At 39.5% G+C, this 22354-nt stretch overlaps 1 protein-coding gene across 1 annotated transcript; it reads right to left on the reverse strand.

The window, feature by feature from the left end:
• Nucleotides 1-514: 514 nt before the first annotated feature.
• Nucleotides 515-14978, reverse strand: prrt4a (proline rich transmembrane protein 4a). Its single transcript, XM_007250932.4, has 5 exons — nt 14803-14978; nt 11944-12832; nt 8986-9126; nt 5314-6439; nt 515-3487 (listed from the first exon to the last, which is right to left on the reverse strand). Exons 2-5 carry the CDS (start codon nt 12740-12742, stop codon nt 2683-2685), a joined length of 2871 nt encoding a protein of 956 aa, XP_007250994.3. The 5' UTR covers nt 12743-12832; nt 14803-14978; the 3' UTR covers nt 515-2682.
• Between the last annotated feature and the right edge of the window lie 7376 nt (nt 14979-22354).

Raw genomic sequence — 22354 nt, forward strand, 5'->3', positions numbered from 1 at the left:
GAACATTTTGGAGAAGAGAAACTGCTAAAGAAAAAAAATAAGTTTATTATATATTTTATTATAGTGCTGTACTTTATTCTCTATTCTTCTGTAACAAACCTGTAATGAACCTGCTATGAAAAAGAACTGATGATATATTAATAACAACTTTCTTTAAGTGAAAGAGTGTCTACTAGGCCACTGTTTTACAGTATAAGAAGGCCTGAAAAGTGAGATCAGATGGTTGCAAATGATCACATGTAAAGCAAATAGAGCTGAAAACTCTGAAACTGTGAAGTTTGGGGCACTGTTTATGACTTCTGTGTATGACAAGCTTTTGCTGCTTATGTATTAATCTTGCTGCACAGGAGTATCTTCAAAAAGAGTACCCTCTTGTTAATAAAGATGGTTGTATTGTGAACAACAGTCTCTCTCTATTCATTGCTAATTGTGTGTAAATGCCAGTAGAGGGCAGTATGGCTGTAATAATTCTGGGAATGGGAAGTGAAGAGGTCAAAAAGGTCAAAAAGTACCATTATTCTAGAATGTTTAGTTGAGTTTATTGTCTGTCTTATATTTTTACATTGTCACATCCTGTCACATCCTTACTGTCTTAATTCATGTATTAATCAATGCATCAAACAATGCAATTAGAAAACAGATGAGTGCTGTGTAAACGTCACAAAGCCCGACCTCCTTATATCTATACCAGAGACATCTGATACTGACAAGCTTAGACCTATAAGAAGAAATCTGGCTTTCTTGCTAACTTTCTTGCTAAATCATGGCCTTAAGAACAGTATAGAGGAGAGAGCTGTAGAAAAGCTTGGAAAGAATGAAAGAAAGCTGCAATGCAAAAGAGAGATATACACAGCATATGTACATACGTGTCTCTTTTAGTTTGAGATACTGTACGTACGTGGTGCATAGATTGGAAATACCAGCTCAAAAACAACTACATTATTTCCCTGCCACAGACATGCATTCACTGGTATTGCTATATTAGTATTATTGCAGAAAATAATCTTCTTAAACTTTTTTCAATTTTTCAATATGCATTTTCATGCAGCTTTCTGAGGCACCCAATGGGTCAATAATAAAAAAAAAACATAATTACAGCACACACCATTCTCTGAGATGTACAGTCCACTATATGTCCAAAAGTTTGTAGACTAAACTGAATAATTAAATAATAATGAAGCTACATCATTGCAGAGAAAAGAGTTCCACTATTTCACATCCCAGTTATGGAGATTTACACCATTATAAATTAATGTTTTGTGCAATGCATAGTGCACAGGAACCTTAAATACTTATGCTGCATTCTGTATGACCTTCAAGTAGAAACTTTTACCTGTAATGCTCCTACAGATCAGATTTCCTACTCAAGTTTGGGATGCCTTACCAACCACAAGTTCAGAATCCAAGATGGCTGCACCACACATTAACAGCAGTAGTATTATACAGTTTATTAGAACTTTTCTTATCTATTTGTGTCTTATGTCTCATTTTAAATCAGTTTTAAACACAATAATGTCCAACTGCTATCTTTGGACATGCTTTCATGTTGTTTGGGTGCTCAAAATATCATTTAATGCATTGTTATTAACTGGTATCACTAGCAGTCCTAACCTGGAACAATGCTAACAGTGATGGCTTATCACAGTCAGCTCGGGTGTTACGTAATTCCTAGCTTCTATTGAGTTAACTAATGGAAGTCTTGATACTTTTGGACATGTAGTGTCTGTATTAGCTTGAAATGCTTTAAATTATCCTAAGTGCTAAATGTAGGCTTATTGCTATTAAATAAAAAAAGCTTTTTATGAGCTTGCATCAGTAGTCATACAGAGGCAATATATTCAGCAAGGCCCAAATGATCAATTTATGTTTGCACAGTTTTTACTGTATGTCCACCCCGCAGGCATCTGAGCAATGCAGCAAACTGAGCATGTGCACTCCATTTTAGATAAAGGGGACAATCATACGTTTTTTGCACCTTGTTTTGCCACCTTTTATTCCACTTTATGAGACCTGCAGCAGCTTCCCTTCTGAACAGAATCCCTTCTGAATGACGAGGCCTCCTTGCACTTGCAATTGCGGTGCAACAATTCAAATGCATACAAAATCTTACATACACTCTCTTTTGAAAAAAAAAAAATGTTGCAAAAATAGTTGCACCCAATAGTTACTCAAGTAACTCAAGAGTTGTAGAGGTTCCTAATGGTGTGCAGTAATAATCCATCCTATGCAGCTTGAATAATCTTATGCAGTTCCTGCAGATTTTGTGGTAGGGGTGGACTGTTGATGGGGCTGGCCATGGCATAGTACCTGTGCCCAAGGCGAGCTCTTGAGATGGCAGCAGCAGTATGTGGATGTGCATTGTCCTGTTGGAAAAGCAAGGTAGGGTCACTTGTTGAAGGACCTCATTAACATAATGTTAAGCTGTCAAAGTGCCTGTATTTAAAAAAAACAAAGGTGATCTGGCATCATATAAAATTGCACCCCACGCTCTTCCACACAAAGTTTCAATGGTCATGTCTATCAAGACAAAAGCTGGACTCATCCCAAAAGATGATTCACTCCATTACAGTCTGGCATGACTACCCACCAACTTTGATTCCTGTCAGTTGATTCCTTCTGGGTGCAACTCATTTTTGACCATGAGTGTATTAGAATAACTCAGTTCAGTTGGAACTGCCTTGTTCACAGTTCAATTGTGTCGCTGCTCACACTGAGTGCATCTATCTGTCTGCACACACTTTTAAATTCAGCTTGCACAGCCAGTTCATCAGCCTGCGTATAAGCATGGTCTTTCTCATATATGCTCTCTCTGGAGGCGGTGGAGTTTAGGACCTTGTACTGCTTCTGTGATGGGCGTCCAGACTGCACCCTGGGCAGGCTCCCTCTGGGAAGGCTGCTCTGAGACTGGTGCCTGGAGCTGTACAAAGCTGTTGGACCTCCACGACCTCTTGGGCCTCCATGCAGAGAGCTGGAGATCGAATCCCTACATGGGGAGTCCACGTCCCCGCACGAGGCCGTGCGGTAGAGAACAGGCTCGGCGGAGGTCCCTCTGCAGGGCTGTCCATCTGGAGGCCCACGTGTGCTCAAAGAGAGCCTGGAGGAGCTGAAGAGGCTCCTCCGGAACAGGGCTTCACTGTTGAGAGCTTCATCAATGCTGCGCCGCAGGTCGATTGGAGACGGAGGCCGCAGGTCCACAGTGGAGTCGCCATTTAGGCTAGCCAGAGATGAGTGTCTGGAGACTATTTGGGCATTATTTGTGGTTGCAGAGTGCTGCAGCAAAGCCTGGTTCTGAGGACTGCTGGGATAATGAAGGTCCAAGCCGTCCATTTCGCAAAGTGGCACTTCTGCCAAGGTGTAGAGGGGCACACTCTCACTCTCATCTTGTACCATACCATCCCTGAGGCTCAGTTTCTCTCCAGGCCTCTTGGACCAGCTGGTTGGCAGGATAGTTGGCTTTGTGGCTGAAGTAGTGCCCCCTGTGGATATCCTGGTAACAGAGATGGATAGAGTAGTTTAAAACCATTGTCATATAACTAGTGTTACTTAAGAAAACATTGACTCAAAGTGGAAGTAGTTTTGAGTCAAACTTGAGTCAAAATTAAGAAGGAGGTCAACAAACTATTAAAGTTTAGAACTCAATTGACACTAATTAAAACCCAAAGTGAAGTTTTTTATAGCTTGAAGGCACTATTGTTCCAGTTTAGGGAGTTTTGGTTCTAAATCCAACAGCAAAGCAGTGCAGGTGTGAATAAGAAAAAAAATGGTAATTTATTTTAGATCCAGAATATCCTCAGCATTAGGGTTTACAGTTAAGCCAGGTCAATATACTGATATGCCAAAAGCCATGGGATAGCAGTAGGTAAATTATTATTTCAGGGGAAAGATTGGGAATACACAGACTTGTATATGTTGTAAGATGTTATCTTGTGAGTGTATCTAAGCACTCCAGAGTGTCATAATTACTGGGAATACATCATAGAATGGATTACCATCCACAGTAGACAGCACAGTAGATAGTAATGATTGTAACTTGTAACATCTGGCGTGAACTGTCCATGTCAACAGTGTCCTTTAGCTTTAATGGGAATGAAGCTAAAGTAATTGGACGCAATTTGGCATGTCAGTGTACAGACCTGCAAAATCCATATTGAAACAAATAGGACTGATATTACTGATAATACTAAGCTCCAAATCAGTTTAAGGTATGCTTTTGATTATCTTTTCTTCTCCTTTATTTATTGTTCTACTCTAGTATTTCACTACACAAAGTACTACACTATGTCTGTGCATTTTCAAGGTTTACAACAAGCCTCGCCAGGTTCGCATCTTGATTTAGTTTCTGGCATACAGCCAACAGATGCAGTTAATTATCTCTATTCAGAACTCGGTGTTGCTGCATTATTTTTAAGCTGCAGTCTGTCACCCTCTGTCCCAAAATAAATAAAAGACAGAAATGCAGTTTCAAAGAGTCCAGTTTTTGAATGCCATAAAAAGATGGCTTTAGTGGGAGGAACATGGGAAGTAAGCCTGTCTGTCAGAGTTGTTTCTCAGGCTGGGTTTGGCACACCAAATGACAAGAGCTTAGCAATATAATCTTTGTTTTTCAGCTTCTGATCTCTGGGTCTTTTCTACTGGATTCAAGAACTGAATTCATTACGGAGGAACCAGATAAAAAATGTGAAAAAATGACGTATTGTGAGGAACAAAATGTATCAGACAGTTTCCTACGTTCAGGGGTTAGGAAATTAGTATTGGAAAAGAATAAGCCATAAATATTACTGAGTAAACTGGGGCTGAGTAAATGTTCCCTACACACAATCTTGAGGAAAAGATAGGGATGCATTGAATATTTGAAAACTGATTTGACCAGAAATGGCAAAAAAAAAAAAGCAAACCATGACTAATTTACGTTGATTTTTTTTTACTTTGTGTTGAGTTTTCTCTCTTTCTTTTTTTACAGTCTTTCCTCTAAAGTGAATGTGAATGGGATAGAGCTGGTAGAGGGAGCTCTACTCACATGTAGTAAGTGAAATACAGTGGTCAGCATTACTTATCTCACTTGGTATCAGTTAACTTAGTTTAGGTAACTACCTCTTTACTCAAAATCTGAGAGAACTTAAGAGCATTAGTTTGATTTTTAACCAAAATATTGCCTGCCTTTCGCTGGGGGAATTTCAGGTGACTTGACTTGAATAGCACTGCTGTGGTAAATGTGTGATTAGAATAGCACTGCTGAGAACAATTTATATAATGGGCTTCAGTGCATCCTTTCTTTTATAAAGAAAAGTAGATACCCATCCAAAGTGTACTTGCCTCTTCCTGTTAAACATCGAGCTCCAGCGACCAAACTTAGGAGCGGCTCTTCCACAGCAGAGGAGAGGGTGTGTGATGACGAGAGCCACGGAGAGACACACTCCCACCTCACACACTCTGCAACTGAGCTGGAAGCCCCACCAGGGCCAGGGCATCAGTCCCACTGTCTCCTCATCCGTCAGCCCAGTCGCATGCAGGATCGCATAGAGCCGGAGCCCTCCACATGCAAGAAGGAAAAGTGCTGCGAAAAGGCCGGTCCCTGCTGCTCTTTCCCATACACTGGCCTCTGCTAGGGGGCAGCGGTTAGCTTGGTGGTCCGGCGATGTCTCACTCAGCCTGTAGATGTGCTTGGCGTCTGTGCGGGTGCAGCAGTAGAACAGCAGGTATGAGAAGGAGAAGATAGAGGCCAGTAGTAAGAAGGCAGCTGGGGGCAGCAGAGGGACAACTGGGAGGGTTGGAAAAAGCCTCAGGATGGCAACAGATCCCATTACAACTGCAACGTGCACCAGCACCAGTGCAGCCAGTAGGCAGCCACAGCGCCGCAAGGTGCTCTGGGAAAGCAGCTGGGAGGGAGACAGGCCGCACAGTAGCAGCAGCAGCAGGCCGAAGGCGGCAGTCAAGCAGGGATAAGTGGCCTCGTGCAAGAGGCGCACCCAAGCTGCCGGGAGCCGCTCACGCTGACCGTACGGGTCATAGAGCAGCCACAGGGCACGGCTACTGCCAGCCAGCAGCTGCAGGAGGTGCAGGAGGCTGAACTGGGCACAGCCAGACGGCCAGCACAGGGGCAGACACAGCAGGCTGAGGGCAGAAATCATGGCCACCAGGGAAAACACACAACCCAGTCCATACACCTGCAACTCCCAGGCTAGGCCCCAAGTAGCCATGGCAGCGTTCCAGTCAGTCAACAGAGGCACCAGAAGGGGTGGGGTCAGGGCTACAGGAGGTGGGGTCATATCTTCACTAGGAGGAAGCACTGGGGAGGCTGGAGCCAAGTCATCGGAGATACTGTCGTCAGAGAGACCAGGGTTCCTTAGAGGCTTTGAGGAATTGCAGATCCCTGTAGAGTCCTGGTTGCAGTCAGGTAGAGAGGAGGATTCAGTAGCATCAGTGTTAAACACAGATAAGCCTGATGGGAAATAACAGAGTTAGTGAAAGCCAGATCTTCTCAAAAGCAAATAGCCCTCAACCATGCTTTTTCCTCTGCAAAAATTCAAGTTCTGTCAATTTTGAGGTGGAGCTGACATTAAGACATTAAGGGCACCTAGGATTCTGTTGTAAGGTCATTGGTTGTAATTGCTTGGACCATTTTTGGTATGTACTACAGACCACTGTATACTAGTATCATCCTACAAGACAAAAAAAATTAAAAATGCTCCAAACCCTGAAAATTTGGACCTTATCTAAGTGCCTCAGATTCTCAGATTCTGCTTTCAAAACCTTAACTTCAGGAACTATCTGTTCACTTGGTGTCTAATATGTAAATCCCACTCAGTTGAAAGGTGTAATTACATCTTTGCAATTACATCTGTTGATCAGTGAATTTTAATGTTTTTTTTTTCCAGTGCAATGTTATGTGTTTGACACACAAACAGGTATGAATTATGACATATTTAGAGTAGACAGTTTCTAAATAATTCATAATAATTCACAATCTTGGTTTTCTAAAAAGAATTTCTGAATCTTTATGAAAGGATTTCCAGATTTCCACATGATGGAGTCTTTTAGAGAGAAGTTTTTAAGATGAAACGATATTTAAAAGATGGGTAAGATCTTTCTTCCAGAGAGAAGCATTTGGTAATCTTTTATAGATTGTGCTACTTTTACTACTAGAAGACTTCTAGAAATGTTTAGATATGGGAATCATTTTCCAGCCAGAAGAGTTTCAGAATCTTTTGATTGACATGACTGTTTTTTTTCAGAGGGAATTTCAAAATTGATAAGAGATGTTTCACAGTTTGAAATTAGAAATATTTAAAAGTTTTCCAGAGGGAAGAATTTGGGAATGTTTTAGACATGGCACTAGTTTTCTAAAGATGGGAATTTTGGAAACTTTATTTTTTTTTAGACACACACAAAAGCATATGATATTATAATGCCAAATCCAGGACACTAGCCAATGAATAGAGGACCCACACCAGTAGAGGGAGCCCTACCAACAAGAACAAAAATGTGCTTCATATCTAAACTAGGTCCTGAAGACAGAATAATATATAAACACTCCAAGGCACAGCTAAAATTAGAATTTTGCCAAGGATATGTAAGTTCCATTTGCAGTGGTTCTACAAGTTCACAAATGCTTCCTGAGATAAGCATCATCAGATTCATGAAAATAGACCCTCAAGCTGATAGGGTATAAAACACTGGCTGTGTTAATTAGCTGGTCCATTTTACAAGAGGAGATGTGGAAATAGGCCTGTATTAAATAGGTCACACAAACACACACACACTAACTGAGATTAGGGAGCATTGACCTTGTTGCTGCTCTCATTCGAGTAGCTATTTAAAAACTCCAAACTGGCACAGGTTTAGCAGTGGCATCACTTAAGTGTCTGAGGAGAAGCCAGTGGGTGGTTTGCAGAATTGGTGTTAAATGAATACTCTGGTGTTTTTCAGCCTAATTTATTTCTGCCAATTTTGTGGCATGTGGTCGATTACCAAGGACAACAGTAGAGTAGATTGTACTAATGCCTTTTCTGTACTAAGAGAAAACAGAAATCCAGTGAACTAACATGACACTGACACTTGGCAGGTGCTGAATTCTATCAGTACATGTTTATAGCAGACAACTATTTCTGTACAACACTTTCATGAACTGTTCAGTATTTGTTGTAAATCTGTATATTCAGTAATTATTTCCTAAAGAGAGGATTTTCTGTATATTTTGGAGATGGGAGTAATTTCTTCTCAAAATCCAGGCAAAAAATTCAGACCTAAAAAAAAAAACAGCCTGGAGATTTCAGAATTTTTTGGTTAAGGGGACAAAGATTTCCAGGGAGAATTTTAGAATCTTTAATAAGTCTTTCAAGAATCTTTTAGAGATGGGGTAATTTTTCAAGGAAAATAATTTAGGAATCCAGTAGAAAGTTATCTTGTCTTCTAGAAGTTAACCAGTTTTTTTATGGAGAAAAATGTAAGATAATTTGGGGGGGGGGGCTTGTTTTCTAGAGAGAAAAAAAAAGTAATTTTTCAGAGATTTTAGACACAGGAATTAAATGTGTTCTAGAAAGAAGAATATCCAAATCTTTAAACTAAAGAGTTTTAATAGCCAGAAGAATTTCAGAATTTGTTTACTGTTTTTTCAGTGAGTTGAGAATCTTTGTATCTTGGGGGCACTTTTCCAGAGAGGAGAAGAATTGCAGAAACCTTTGGCTGTTTTGTATAAAGAAAAAACATTTAAAACGTATTAAGATGAGATTGAAAGAAGAATGTGTGGTATCTGCCAAAGTTTGTAAATGCTGGTTTGACAAGTGTTTTTTTACGATGATAAATGGGCAAGATTGATTATTGGTTATTGATTACAGGGTGTGTTCTGAATCAATAGCATTGCTAAATTCCACACAGGTGAAACACTTGAGTCAACATTATTCCTAATTTTTTCCTGTACAACCACTGACCAGTGTGTCATCAGTCTTTGACTTGAGTCAGGCTAACTGAAAGTATGGCGAGAGCTACCTGGATTAAGTGTGAGTGTTGTTGTTGCTGGGGTCATTCTGGCGTCTTGCTTCCTCTTCCGTTCTTCTTCTAGAGGACCTACGCCATCTTCTTTAGATGTGTCCAAACTAGGTCTTGTCCAGTTGGGCTTCATCAGACTTTCTAAAAGAGTGAAAATTCTGGATTAGAGGTCTGCACTGAAACACATGTCTTTTACCCTTATCCTAGATTTAGTCTATCAGTTAAAATTACAAACTACAAATTTCTGAAAATAGGCTCTGAAATCATAAATTAAACAGGATAAGTTGTTTACATAATTTTTCAATAGATTGTGGAAGAAAATTAATTACAGTTCACCCCATATTTACAGAGACACAGTTCATCAATTTGTCAGTTCAAGTTGACTGTTTAGCACCTTTAGCCTAGCATGTACAGCCAAGCACACACTCAGTACCAAACATGTCAACTGCAATCAATCTTGTTTATTTGATTTATTTATTTATTAAACTCTTCTTTTAAAAATCTGAATATTTTTGGGATTTGAGATTTGGCTAGTTTTCTTGAAAGAAGAATTTCAATATCTTTTGGTCTAGTTTCATAGAGAGCATATGTTTGTAATATTTTACAAAATAGTCTCTAAAAGGTTAAAATAAACAGGATAAATTGTTTACAAATATTTTTAATAGATTTGTGGAAGAAAATGAATAAAAATTTGCCCCATATTTACATAGACACATTTGCGGACAGTTCAAGTTGACTGTTTGTTAGCACCTTTAGCCTAGCATGTAAAGCCAAGCACACATCTAATACCAAACATCTCGGCTGCATCTGAGGTCAACAATCAATCATGTTTATTTGATTTATTTATTTATTAAACTGTTCCTTTAAAGCTAAAATTAGAAATCATATTTCAACAAACCATTTTCAACAGACCAGAACATTGAATGCAATTTAATCCCAGTTGTGATATTAGCTGTGAAAGAGTCTAGAACAAAGTTAATCACAGATTTGCAGATAAGGGATGCCATTAAATTATCACATCATTAAATGAATGCAGCAAACTGATCCACTAAAAGAGCAGGCTATTGTTGTCAGGTTATCTCCTCATGCTAATCCTCTGCTGAGAGTTGAAATTAAAGTGATAGAGGACAGAATACAGTGCACGTTGGAGTGATGATAATGAAGCAGCCTGGCTGTTTTCCCTCCACCAGCTCTGCGGTGACGGACGGAGTTCACCCGCATCTGGAATACTGATGCACACTGCAGTGTGTGGGACACCATAACACTACGCAGCTACCTGACATCACACTGACAGAAGAACAAAAATGTGAAGTCAGAGGAGACAGACACAACAGGGGAGGTAATGTCTCCTTTCAGACCTGCACAGACTGTATGTGTCCAAATGTTCGTGGACACTTGTAGTTTTATCCATTACTGGTGCTCCATCCATTACTTTTAGGATTAGTTTATGAGTTGGAGTTGATGTGGGATTGTGATCAGGTGATCAACCTGTATCGTGATCTCATTAACACCCTTTCTTCATGAATGCAATCAAATCCTCACAGCAACACTCCAAAATCTAGTAAAACATCTTCCATAGACAGTTGAGACAGCTAGCAGGATAAAGTCCTTTTCTTTAATACCTTGATTTCCAAAGAAGCAATAAATAATCAATATATAGTATATAAGCTCTAAATAGGTTTGTACATGTGTTTTTACTGGGACCCAAATGAGCCCCACCGTAATCTAAAATGGATCCCATCTAGGCCCTATCCAGTGCATTGTCCAACCCAGATAGGGCCCATATTTAACCCCTCTTGGTCCAATCACTGATCCTGATGGGGTGCATCACTGACATCCATATTTGGGGCCAACATGCAGCAAATGGACGAAACTTATTGGTTTCCAATTAAATGTTCAAATAAGCCCCACATGGGCATGTTATCTGAAAGAGTAGTTGAACCTCTCCTATTGAGCCAATCAGACTAGAGATCATTTACATATACAGCTCTGGAAAAATTAAGAGATCACTTCAAAGAAACTTCTGAATCAGTTTCTTTGATTTAGCTATTTTTGCTAACATTTCTCCAAAATTTCAAATATAAATATTGTTATTTTGAGCATTTATTTGCAGAAAATAAGAAATAGCTGAAATAACAAAAAGCAAAGAAAACAAGTTCATATTTATACAGTTTTAAGAGGTCAGAAATCAATATTTGGTGAAATAACCCTGTTTTTTAATCACAGTTTTCATGCATCTTGGCATGTTCTCCTCCACCAGTCTTACACACTGATTTTGGATAACTTTATGCCACTCCTATTGCAAAAAATCAAGCAGTTCAGCTTGGTTTCATTCATCTTCCTTTTGATTATATTCCAGAGGTTTTAATTTGGTAAAATCATGGAAAAATATCTACGTTAAGTGTTTTTTCCTAGGGCTGTATATCAGCCTTAAAGCCAAACATGATCATAGAAAAAAATGAATTATTAGAAAAACGTTGAAAACATAGTCCCACAGAGATAGAATGTAAAGTCAAAATCAGGCAGCCACTGTTCTGTCGAATTCTGCTACCTTGTCGAACCGTGCTGCCCCAATGTATATTTAACTGTAAAAATACAAAAGAAGCACTATTTTAGGGCATGTACTGATATTCCAGTAGATGTACGTTATTAGATTTGGATTGCATAATTCATTGTACCATGGCAAAGTTATAGTAAATATAGCTCATTACAAACTGCTTTTCTATTTATTTATGATAATAAGTGTAATTTTTAGTTTCCATTTACACTTGTGTGCAATGACAGTGCGTCCAGGTTGTTTAATGCACATAAACCCCCCTAAACCAGATTAATTATACATAAAACACGAGAAAGAATTAAATTGTGTAGGTCGGCGCATGCGCAGTACCTTTGGGAAGCATGTATCGATGGGTAGGAAAATTCGACAGAACACCACCTAAGGTAATAGCTGTTCCTTACCTTTAGGATAACTTGTCAACCCTATTGTTTGTTGAGGGGGCTTGGTGGTTGACTCCTCTATCTCTTTACCAGTGTCCTTTGCAGTAGTTAGTAGGTCTTTTTGTTCTTGTCCCACATCTGTACCTGCATCAGAAAACTTTCCTATATCTGTTTTCTGACCTGTGGATTTGGACTCCCTCTGTGTTGAGTCAACACCAAGTTTAGTCTTTACTCTTCTTTGGTCAGGAGATGTTTGAGACATGTGGACATGTGTGAACTCTGGAGTTTCTGTATTCTCCTGAGGTTGAAAGCCAGATTGAGATTTCCATGCTTGAGAGTCAGATCTTTCAGATGAATAAGCATCAAAATCTCCTAAATATGACTGAGCCAAATCTGAAAACTCTTTCACTGGAATCCACTCATTACCCTGAGTTCGTGACCAAGCCTTTGCTGGAGTATCCTTCGCTGTCCATGTTTCAGTAGTAGATGGCTTTGGTAATGAGATGTTCCTTCGGCTGTTGAGATTTGATGCAGCAGCCATGGTTCCAGCCAGATCTTTCAGTGCATTGCTGTTCTTTTCAAACTTGATTGTGAGCTCTGTGAAGAGTGAATTGATCATGGGTGAAGCAGTGGTAGTGTCCATCTTAGTTCTGGACATCTGGGTTGTCCACTGTGACCACTGTGCCCCTGAAACTGCGGTTTTCTTGGTCCAGCTTGGTTCTCTTCCATCTCTGTTCAGGGAAACAGTGTGTAAGCTGTCAAACAGTGATAGACTGAGAACCAGCACAATGCTGTTCAATCCTCCACTGTGAAGGACCATGCTTGCTACCCCTCTTCAGTAAATCACAGCTAACGATTCGGACCTCTATCTGTCTCCATCTCAGTCCTCCACGCTCCTCTGGCACTGACCCTGTGAAACAGATGAGAAAAGCATGAAGGGAAAAGCTCTAGCTACTGTAGGTATTTGCTGTAGAGCAGTAGCCCACATGCACATCCAGACAGTGTCCTTTCAGACTGGTATTCTGTGACTGCCCCAGTTTGCAGTTTGCACTGTGCTGTACTAAAGCTTCTATGGCCCAGTGCTGTGAATGACTGGATTAAAGCTGAAGCTCTGACCTTACAGCCCTCATCAATCTTACCCGAACAATATTGATCAGTCATGTGACCTGCATGGACTCCACAAAGCCATACCAGTCAAGAGTGCTGAGCATCATAACCAAGCACACACACACACATAGGTTGTTTTTTTTACTGTACTGGAGGCATTTAAAGTCTGAGCCTCAAACAAGCTCTTCACTTTTACCTCAAAAACTAGATGAAGATAAATAGTTGTATTTACAATTTGATACTAAAACATGAAACACATGGCTATTGTCATGAATTAATAATTAAAAAGTCAGGACAACCATTTGCTGGCAGGTTATTGGCAATTGTTATTGATGCTTCAAAACATTATTATGAATTATCAAACACTTATGAATTATTATCATTTAACAAAAATAAATTAAATCATTCAGAGTAGTTAAGTCTCCTTTCTGCAAAAAGTTATCAAATCAAAATGTTTCTCAGTGGTGGTCATAAGAAGTCATGTTTAAAGAATATCTGAATAAGCAATTTTTTAATTATGTAAAAAAAAAATCATGATTAATGGACAAGTAGAAATGCACCCAATGACACAAAATTAAAGTCTCCAATTGACTATCCTGGTTCGAATCCCGGTCATTTATCTTGCCATCAGCTGCTGGAGCCATCAGAGGGCACAGTTGGACTTGCTCTCTCTGGGTTTCCCTCATCACCCCTAGGGTGATGTCGATCAGCGCAAGGCATCTGTGAGCTGATGTATTGGAACCGAGTCCTCCGAGTGTGCTGACTACTCGGCAATGCTGCACTCCAAAATAAAATGGCAAAAGTCATGGGATGCGATACTCCTGTCCCATGACATGTGGCATGTTGGTGTATTGGTGTTGTAGACATAATAATGTCTTGTCCCTATCACCATCACTGTACAGGAAGGAGTTTTTGACCAAATCAGCCTAAACAACACATATAAACACATCTTGAATCCTATTGTGATGAATTAAGTTATCATTATACACAATTAACTTAACATAGACCAACAGTGCAGTAATTCCTTTTTAATTCAGTGAAAGAGCAGGACATTTTAAATTACAGTGATAATCACTGTACTTAGTATGGGAAACATTTTATCTGCATGTCAAAATATTGTGTATGATGAAAATATCTTTAAAATAGCATGATATAGCGTTTAGACCATATCGTCCACCCATATCACTAAATTGCATATACTGTATTCTTTTGGAAAATGAAAGTTCTCTTTAACCTCATTTTTTTTTTTTTTAGGTTTTCCAGCAGCATGGCAATTTTTGCCCTGGAAATGCACAAGACATGCACATACACACACACACACACACGCACGCAAGCACAAAGCTCTTAAATTATACAGTTGAATACAGTTAAAGATTAAACATATAGCATACGCTGCTCTCACATCCATTAGACTCTATCCATCCAGCACAGAGCAATGCACTGCATTAAACATCTGCAGCAGAAGCTTTAAATGCTTCCTATATTCCTTCCTCTATTCTGTGTGGTCCTCATCTCTTCTGCCTCCTCTTTTACCCCCTTTCACCCCCCATTCTGTACCTGTACTTTGCTGTCTGTTTAGGTGGTCCACATGAGCAGACAGTGCAGTACAGCAGAGTATTCCCCCTCCACCACTACTGCATTCACTGATATTACACATTACTACACATCAGCAGCAATCAAACATTACACACACACACACACACACACATGCACCCCCATTCAGACTGCATGTACCCATACAACACCTGGTACAGCTATGGTAAAGGGGCTCACCCTAGGAGGCATGAAGGTAGAGACGGATGGATATTGGAGTAATCCCTCTGCCACCGCTCTGCTCCTGAAAAGCTTGGAAAAGCTCTATCTATCTCTGCACAGTCCTGCGCATGTGTGTGTGTATATGTGTGTGTGAGTTTCAGAGCTCCCCCTCTTGCTCCGTCACACACACATACACACCCACACACCCACACACATGCCGGCTGACACACCCCCTCTTTTTGCTCTTTTAGCCCTTCCCCCAACGCTGCTAGGCTTTACGTGTGTGATTTCTCTCTACACCAGCTTTATTCATCCGAGCTTGTCTCCCTGCTTCCCCCTGCCAGCACTGGATTAGCTCTCTTAGGTGTTAGATGGGGCAAACATGGAAACATGCAGATTTCATTTCCTCATCAGTGTGGAACTGAAGCGAATCGATACACATCACTCAGAGCAGGTCATTAGGCCTGAGTTCAATTAATCAGGGCTTAAAACAGCCTCATAAATGCATGTCAGTCTGTTTTCACTGTCTAGTTCCGTTCTCTTTCATCAGGCTCTGTTATTTACGCCTGCAGCAGAGGTACGCAGTGTGCTTCAGGCTTGGACGGTGCAGGACTGGGCTGTAAAAGTCTGCACACTTCAGAACTGCAGGACCAGAGAGAACTGTTTAAAAATGAATGTGTCCCATATCACACATTTTATGCCAGGCTATTAAACTGTACAAAGGGGTAAATCATGACTTGTAGCACAAAACTGATATGCCACATGTCCTAGGGCAGCAAGCAGTATTGTGTCCCGTGACTTTTGCCATGTGCCATGGAAGCTACAGACTGCTGCATTAAGAAATACAAGAATTTTATCAGATTTGTAACAGAAGTCAATGATCCAGAATGTCATATACTGATAATGATGCACACCAAATATCTCCATGTATCCAGGATTAAAGTCTCTGATGTGATAATTAGGGTATAGTATCATTCACGATATTCAAAAATGTTTGCAATATTATTGTGTACGATATGGCTCACCCCTACCCTACACCGTGCACTGCACTGTTCACTGTGGGTGGGAGTGCCTCCTATGACGTATTCCTGATAGGCCTACACTATGTGACACTATGGAATGTCCCATCCATCTGGCACCCACTATCAGGACTCGCTCCAACTCCATTAATTCATGTTGTCTTGCCATGAGCATGCTGGCCAGTGTTGGTTGGTTAACCACATTTACAAGATAACACGTACTTAACTCAACATGGTAATGAAAAGATTGTATTGTATTGTACATTGTATTGTATTGTATTGTATTATATTACACACTGTGAATGATGGCTTCCACAGCAGAACATCTAAACATCATCCAGAGTATGGGCATAGACTTTAAAAGAGCAGTGCATATTAGAGGAATTGTTCATGCAGACAGGCCACATAAAGAAAATAAAGAAGCAGTGAAGCAACATTCTAAACTGATTGGACAAACAAATGGACGAAATTAGAAGATTGATCTTGTGGTAGCTTGCCAGATAAGTCAGCTTGTAATTCGGCCACACATGACAGCACAAGCAACTCACAAAAGAGAAACTTGGGGTGGTGTGAGCAACATGTCGCCTGCCAGTGTGAATGCAGGGTAAGGAAGAAAAAGTCCAAAATCCTTCAAACATTAATGGATTTCCCTCTCTGTGCTGCATTGAGCATCTTATTTTGGACTGGTGGATTTTTTTAGGCCATACATATTCTTACAATTGTACAGGCCCTGCCAAATATGCATCGTTGTCACATTTGTGGAACCCAAAGTGGTTATTCTATGGCATTGCTGAAAGAACCATTCAAAGCACCTTTGTTTTTGAGTAGAGTTCCTGCTTAACCGCACACTGTAATAGAAATTTTGACAAAGGGGTGGCCAAACCTTTTAGGGGAGAAGCTAAATAGCTGGGTCTCCATGTTTACAATTGTGAGAGTTATTAGACATGTACTGTGTACATGTACATCCAGTATATGCAGTGTTTATTACTATGGAGATCAAATCTCACTATTTATTATTTGTTAATAAATTATAGCTACACTTCTTCCAAGAACAACCTGATTTTATCACCAAACTCTATCACAAAACTATGGCACAGTGATCATCTCAGGAATGCTAAAAACTACACTCCAGTCTCTTGTCCACCCTTGAGCTGGATTCCTTACACACTATATACATTAACATGGGTGCATGGTTGCAGACATGATGGATAATCTACAGAGAATCAGCCCAGTGTCTGCTGTCAGACAGAGCAGTCAGAACAGAATCCAGACCAATTAAAGCGCAGCCTGGGAGAATAAAATTTAGGACAGTATAAAAAAAACTACTTTAGTAAGATGCAAGAGACATAAGTGGTCATCTGGGCTTTAATTAATGGCCTGAGCTCGCACCACCTTAACACACATTACTTCTTTTTATGTATAATGTTATACATTACATATTGACATATTGAGACACCTGCTCTTTCACTGTTTTCTTTTCCAAAATAAGAGCTTATTCTTCTTTTGTTGGTGTAACTGTCTCTACTGCACAATAAACACTGCTAGATCTAGGAGATAATTCTATTACAAGTGCATTAGAGAGGTCTGGATGTTTGATTGGATGATCCACCCGCCTCAGTGATCCAAAAAACATAGTTCCACTGTGTAAATAATTCCCAAAATGCTAGGACACCTTATGCCCAAATAGATACAATATTTCCCCTTATGGCTTAAATCTACTAATTTGGAAGTTTTCTATAATCAGATGTTATTAACCAATCCCTGACATTGACTATGAGACAGTTTGATTTTCCCAATCTTAGTTTCAGAATTCTTTTAGCCTTCTTATATTTAACCCTGCAGCATCTCAAAGTAATCAAGATCCATGATTTTATTTGGAAGTTTACGAACTCTCAATTTCTCACTACTGAGCTGTTCTTTGGTGAATGTACAGGAATGTTTTTGGTCATTGTCATGTTGCATGATCTCCCTTATTGTTTTAGCTTTAGTTCTTGTACAGATGGTCTGACATTTGTATCATTGTATCATCCTCTGATACAATGAATAATTCATACTGAATTCTTTGATGTAGAACTTGCTTGGACATACAGCAGCTCAGTAGCCCCAAACCAAGAATTTTATTTTTTATTTTTTTGTGTTCATATGATGTGTTTGGTTAGCACCAAATATGTATTTGGTTTGTCTAGTTGTGTCATGTTTTTTTCCAAGCTTGTTTGTTTTTTTCTGATGGTAAATAATATACCTTGATATATGGGCGGCACGGTGGCTTAGTGGTTAGCACACTCGCCTCCCAGCACTGGTGTCTTTGGTTCAAGTCTCTAACTGGGTGGAGTTTCCATGTTCTCCCCGTGTCTGCGTGGGTTTCCTCCGGGGGCTCCGCTTTCCTCCCACAGTCCAAAAACATGGAGATCAGGTAAATTGGATACTCTAAATTGCCCAGAAAAATTTAATACTCTAAATTGATCTGGTGTGTGTAAGTGTGTGATATGTATGTAAGTTTGTGTGTGTGTAAATGTGTGCAAATGTATGTATGACCATGCTCAGATATGGTTTGGCACTCTGTCCTGGGTAAATGCTGTAGTGCCCGATGCAGTCCTCCAGGTGGACGGTCGTTTCTGGTTGAGAGTATGCTGTGCTCTATTGGCTGCCGCTTCTCACCGGTGTGTGGAAAAAAAAACAGTGTAGATTGTAAAGCGTCCTTGGGTTTCTAGAAAGGTGCTATATAAGGTTATCTTTATTCATTCATCATTTGTGTCAAGAAGTTCCACTTAAAATCATTTAATGGCATTTTAGGATTGTTGGAAGACTTTATTATGCATCGCTGTGCTATCCCAGCTAACAGAGAACACTGTAAGAATGTGTGATAATAAAGTTTCACAATGTTTTTTTTGTTTTTTTTTCTTCCCATGTTCTCCCAAGCTACACGTCCAATTACCCAACCCACTCATTAGGACTTCCCCTATCACTAATGATCACCAACACAAGGAGGGTGAAGACTGTCACCGCCTCTTTTCTAACTGCTGCTGATGCAGCATTGCTGAGTAGCATCACAGCGAACTCGGAGGAAAGCGCAGCAACTCTGGTCTGATACATCAGCTTAAACATGCCTTGCGCTGCAGACATCATCGTTTAGAGTGATGTGGGAAGAGAGCGCCATCTATCCACCTAGAGAGAGCAAGGCCAATTGTGCTCTCTCAGGGCTCTGGTAGCCGATGGCAAGCTACATGATGGTACACAATGTAATTAGAATGTTTTACACATAACATTTCCATCTAGACGAATATTAATATTATGGAAATCTAAAGTAACATTAGAGTATCATTCCCAAAACTGTTAAAGTGATGTTGCTTAATTGTGACATTAAGAAAATTAAAAACTAACCAAAAATTGTTAGCTGGGATGTTAATCTAGGCCTACTTCAATCCTCATTTAAAACATCTGTGGTGGATAAAAAGATTGACAGTAATGCTGACTTCACCTTCACTTATAGTAATAGTATATTCTCTACAGCAGGTTGATTGCTTCAGTGCTGTGGATGGAGTCCTGTCTGCGAGTGCTGGATTGCCTCTGGTGCTGGTAAGAGAACAGGAAGGCAGCAAATGAGGCAGAACTAAAGAAGGGGGGATTGGTGTAGAACAATGATGAGATAGTTCAACATATGACATCATTGTAGTTCACGGTGCGATTCCCCTTCGGGCTGGTGGCACCTCTTTCGAGCCTGCTAATCATGTGCATGAGTGGTGCTGAAAGTGGACCTGCTGAGTTGGGCCTGATTTCTGCAAACAGCTCTGTGACTGCCAACACACCCTCTCTACAGCGGCCCTGATCACTGATGAAGGTGAAGATGAAGTAAATGACATTTAGACTTATTTAAGACTAGCTTTAGGACAACCTATATTAGAGACAACTGCTACATACAGGACTGACAGAATGGGTTCTGAGTTTTATCCCAGCTAAACAACTCAGTAGAGGCAAGACAGTACAGGCTTGTGGTAATGGTGCTCTATACAGCTCTTGAATAAAAATTAGGAGACCACCTCAGTTTCTGAATCAATTTCTCTTATTTTGCTATTTATAGGTATATGTTTAAATAAAATGAACATTGTTGATGTATTCTATAAACTATAAACAACATTTCTCCCTAATTCCAAAAAAAATTGTCTTTTAGAGCATTTATTAGCAGAACATGAGAAATGACTGAAATAACAAAGAGTTCAGAAATCAATATTTGGTAGAATAACCCTGTTTTTTAATCACAGTTTTCATTCATTTGGCATGTTCTCCTCCACCAGTCTTGCACACTGCTTTTGGATAACTTTTTGCCACCCCTGGTGTAAAGTGTAATTGCTGCAAAGCCTGTTTCAAATCACCCTGCAGCATCTCAATGGGATTAAGATGATCTACATTTTTTCCCTTTCGATTAATATCTTGGACATGATGGGTCATTGTCATGTTATAGGGTCTACCTCACTGCTTCAGCTTCAATTACTAAAACTACAGTTTTCTTTGCATTATTTGAGGTCCGAAAGCTCTGCATCTTTTTTGTTATTTCAGCCATTTCACATTTTCTGCAAATAAATTCTCTAAATTACAATATTTTTATTTGGAATTAAGGATAAATGTTGTCTGAAGTTTATAGAATAAAACAACAATGTTTATTTTACTCAAACATATACCTATATATATATATATATATATATATATATATATATATATATATATATATATATATATATCCTTCAACATGATCTATTTGTCTATTATAATGCGCCCCCTGGTGTTAATGCAAAGTATAATCATTGACTATGTTTTTCTTACAAAAAGACAATTGTAATTACAGCAATATAGTATTCAAAGTAGGTAAAACATGTCTAAAGTACATTAATGTTTTGTAAATACACTTTTAGAAGAATGTATTGTTTGGGAATTAAACCGTATTAAAAGGATCAACTACTGATATATTATATGTTATGCTATATGTGAGGTGTTAACTACATCAATACACTAAATCACTGCGTCTTGTTTTTTTTTTTTTTTTATAATATCAATACATAAATAAATTAAAAGAGACTTTTAAGTTGAAATTGTTATTTCTGGCTGTTAGCATGTAAGAGTCTTTGGCCAGAGCTGGTTTATGGAGGCTGCGTCCAGAAACTTTTGCTACTCCTCCTCTCCTACTCCTCCTTTCCTACTCCTCCTCTCCTACCCCGGAAGAAGGTGGAGGAATCAAGGAGAGGAGAGGAGGAGGAGGAATGGAGGGAAGGAGCTGTAATTGGGGAAATGGGACAGCTGATCCCTTTTAGATAGGATGTTGACTACCGTTGAACTGAGCCAATCACAACGCTCACTTTCAGCACGTTTCAGAACATTACTATCACACACAGCTAAAAATTCAGATATTCCAATAAAATCCTGTTTACTCCCAGTCGCATTTTAGGCCGCATCTCTGACCAGTGACTCTGGCAGCCCTGTCTGACCTCAGCCTTATGAGGGATTCAGTTCCTCATCAGTCCCTAAGTTAAAATAAATAAGTAAATAAATGAATTAATTAAAATTATATATATATATATATATTATAAATAATATATGTTTTTATATGTATAACATGATACACATAGGGTCATAAATATAGTTTTACTGAGCATACGGTTTATCTAAACTATAAATTATATTACTGCTTTACTGGCTGTTTAATTAGATAAGGAACCTAGTTAATTAATATGTTTATGACGTATATTTGGGCGTTGCCTTCCCCATTTTCGCGTGCTCTGTGGGCGTGGATGCAGTGATGTCATTGGAAAATCCTTAAAAGTCTTCCGGAGTAGGATACACTGATGTAACCTCCGTTGGAAGCTTACTACAGGTGGATTTTAAGCGGCTTCTTTCGTCTCCTACGGTATTCGGACAGGCGGCAAGATGGCGTCACGAAATCAGTTTCCGGGTCACGGAGGAGAGGAGGAGGATCAGTAGGAAAAAGGAGACACTTTTGGGGTTTCTGGACGCAGCCGGAGAGTCTGCCCATAGATATCTATGGCTGCGTACAGAAACTTTTGCTACTCCTCCTCTCCTACTCCTCCTTTCCTACTCCTCCTCTCCTACCCCGGAAGAAGGTGGAGGAATCGAGGAGAGGAGAGGAGGAGGAGGAATGGAGGGAAGCAGCTGTAATTGGGGAAATGGAACAGCTGATCCCTTTTAGATAGGATGTTGACTACCAATAAACTGAGCCAATCACAACGCTCACTTTCAGCACATGCCGGATAATGCCCAGCCAATCACAGCTTCTATAGATCACAGCTGGATAGAGCTCCACATACAAAAATAAAAACGAGAGATCAATAAACACAATTCCACATTTTAGAGATCAAGCTTCAAAGTGCAGCCTGATTAGCCAGGTTGCTAGGTTGCATATGTAATATTAAATTATTGTAATAGTAAAATATTATTTCATTGAATGTAATAAAACAAATAACAACTATTAATAAATAATACAGTTAATAATAAATATTATATTTTGCATACATGTTAAAGTGAAAAAATATTAGATTAAACAG

This window comes from Astyanax mexicanus, chromosome 9 (genome assembly GCF_023375975.1).
Source record: "Astyanax mexicanus isolate ESR-SI-001 chromosome 9, AstMex3_surface, whole genome shotgun sequence".
Lineage (NCBI taxonomy): Eukaryota > Metazoa > Chordata > Actinopteri > Characiformes > Acestrorhamphidae > Astyanax > Astyanax mexicanus.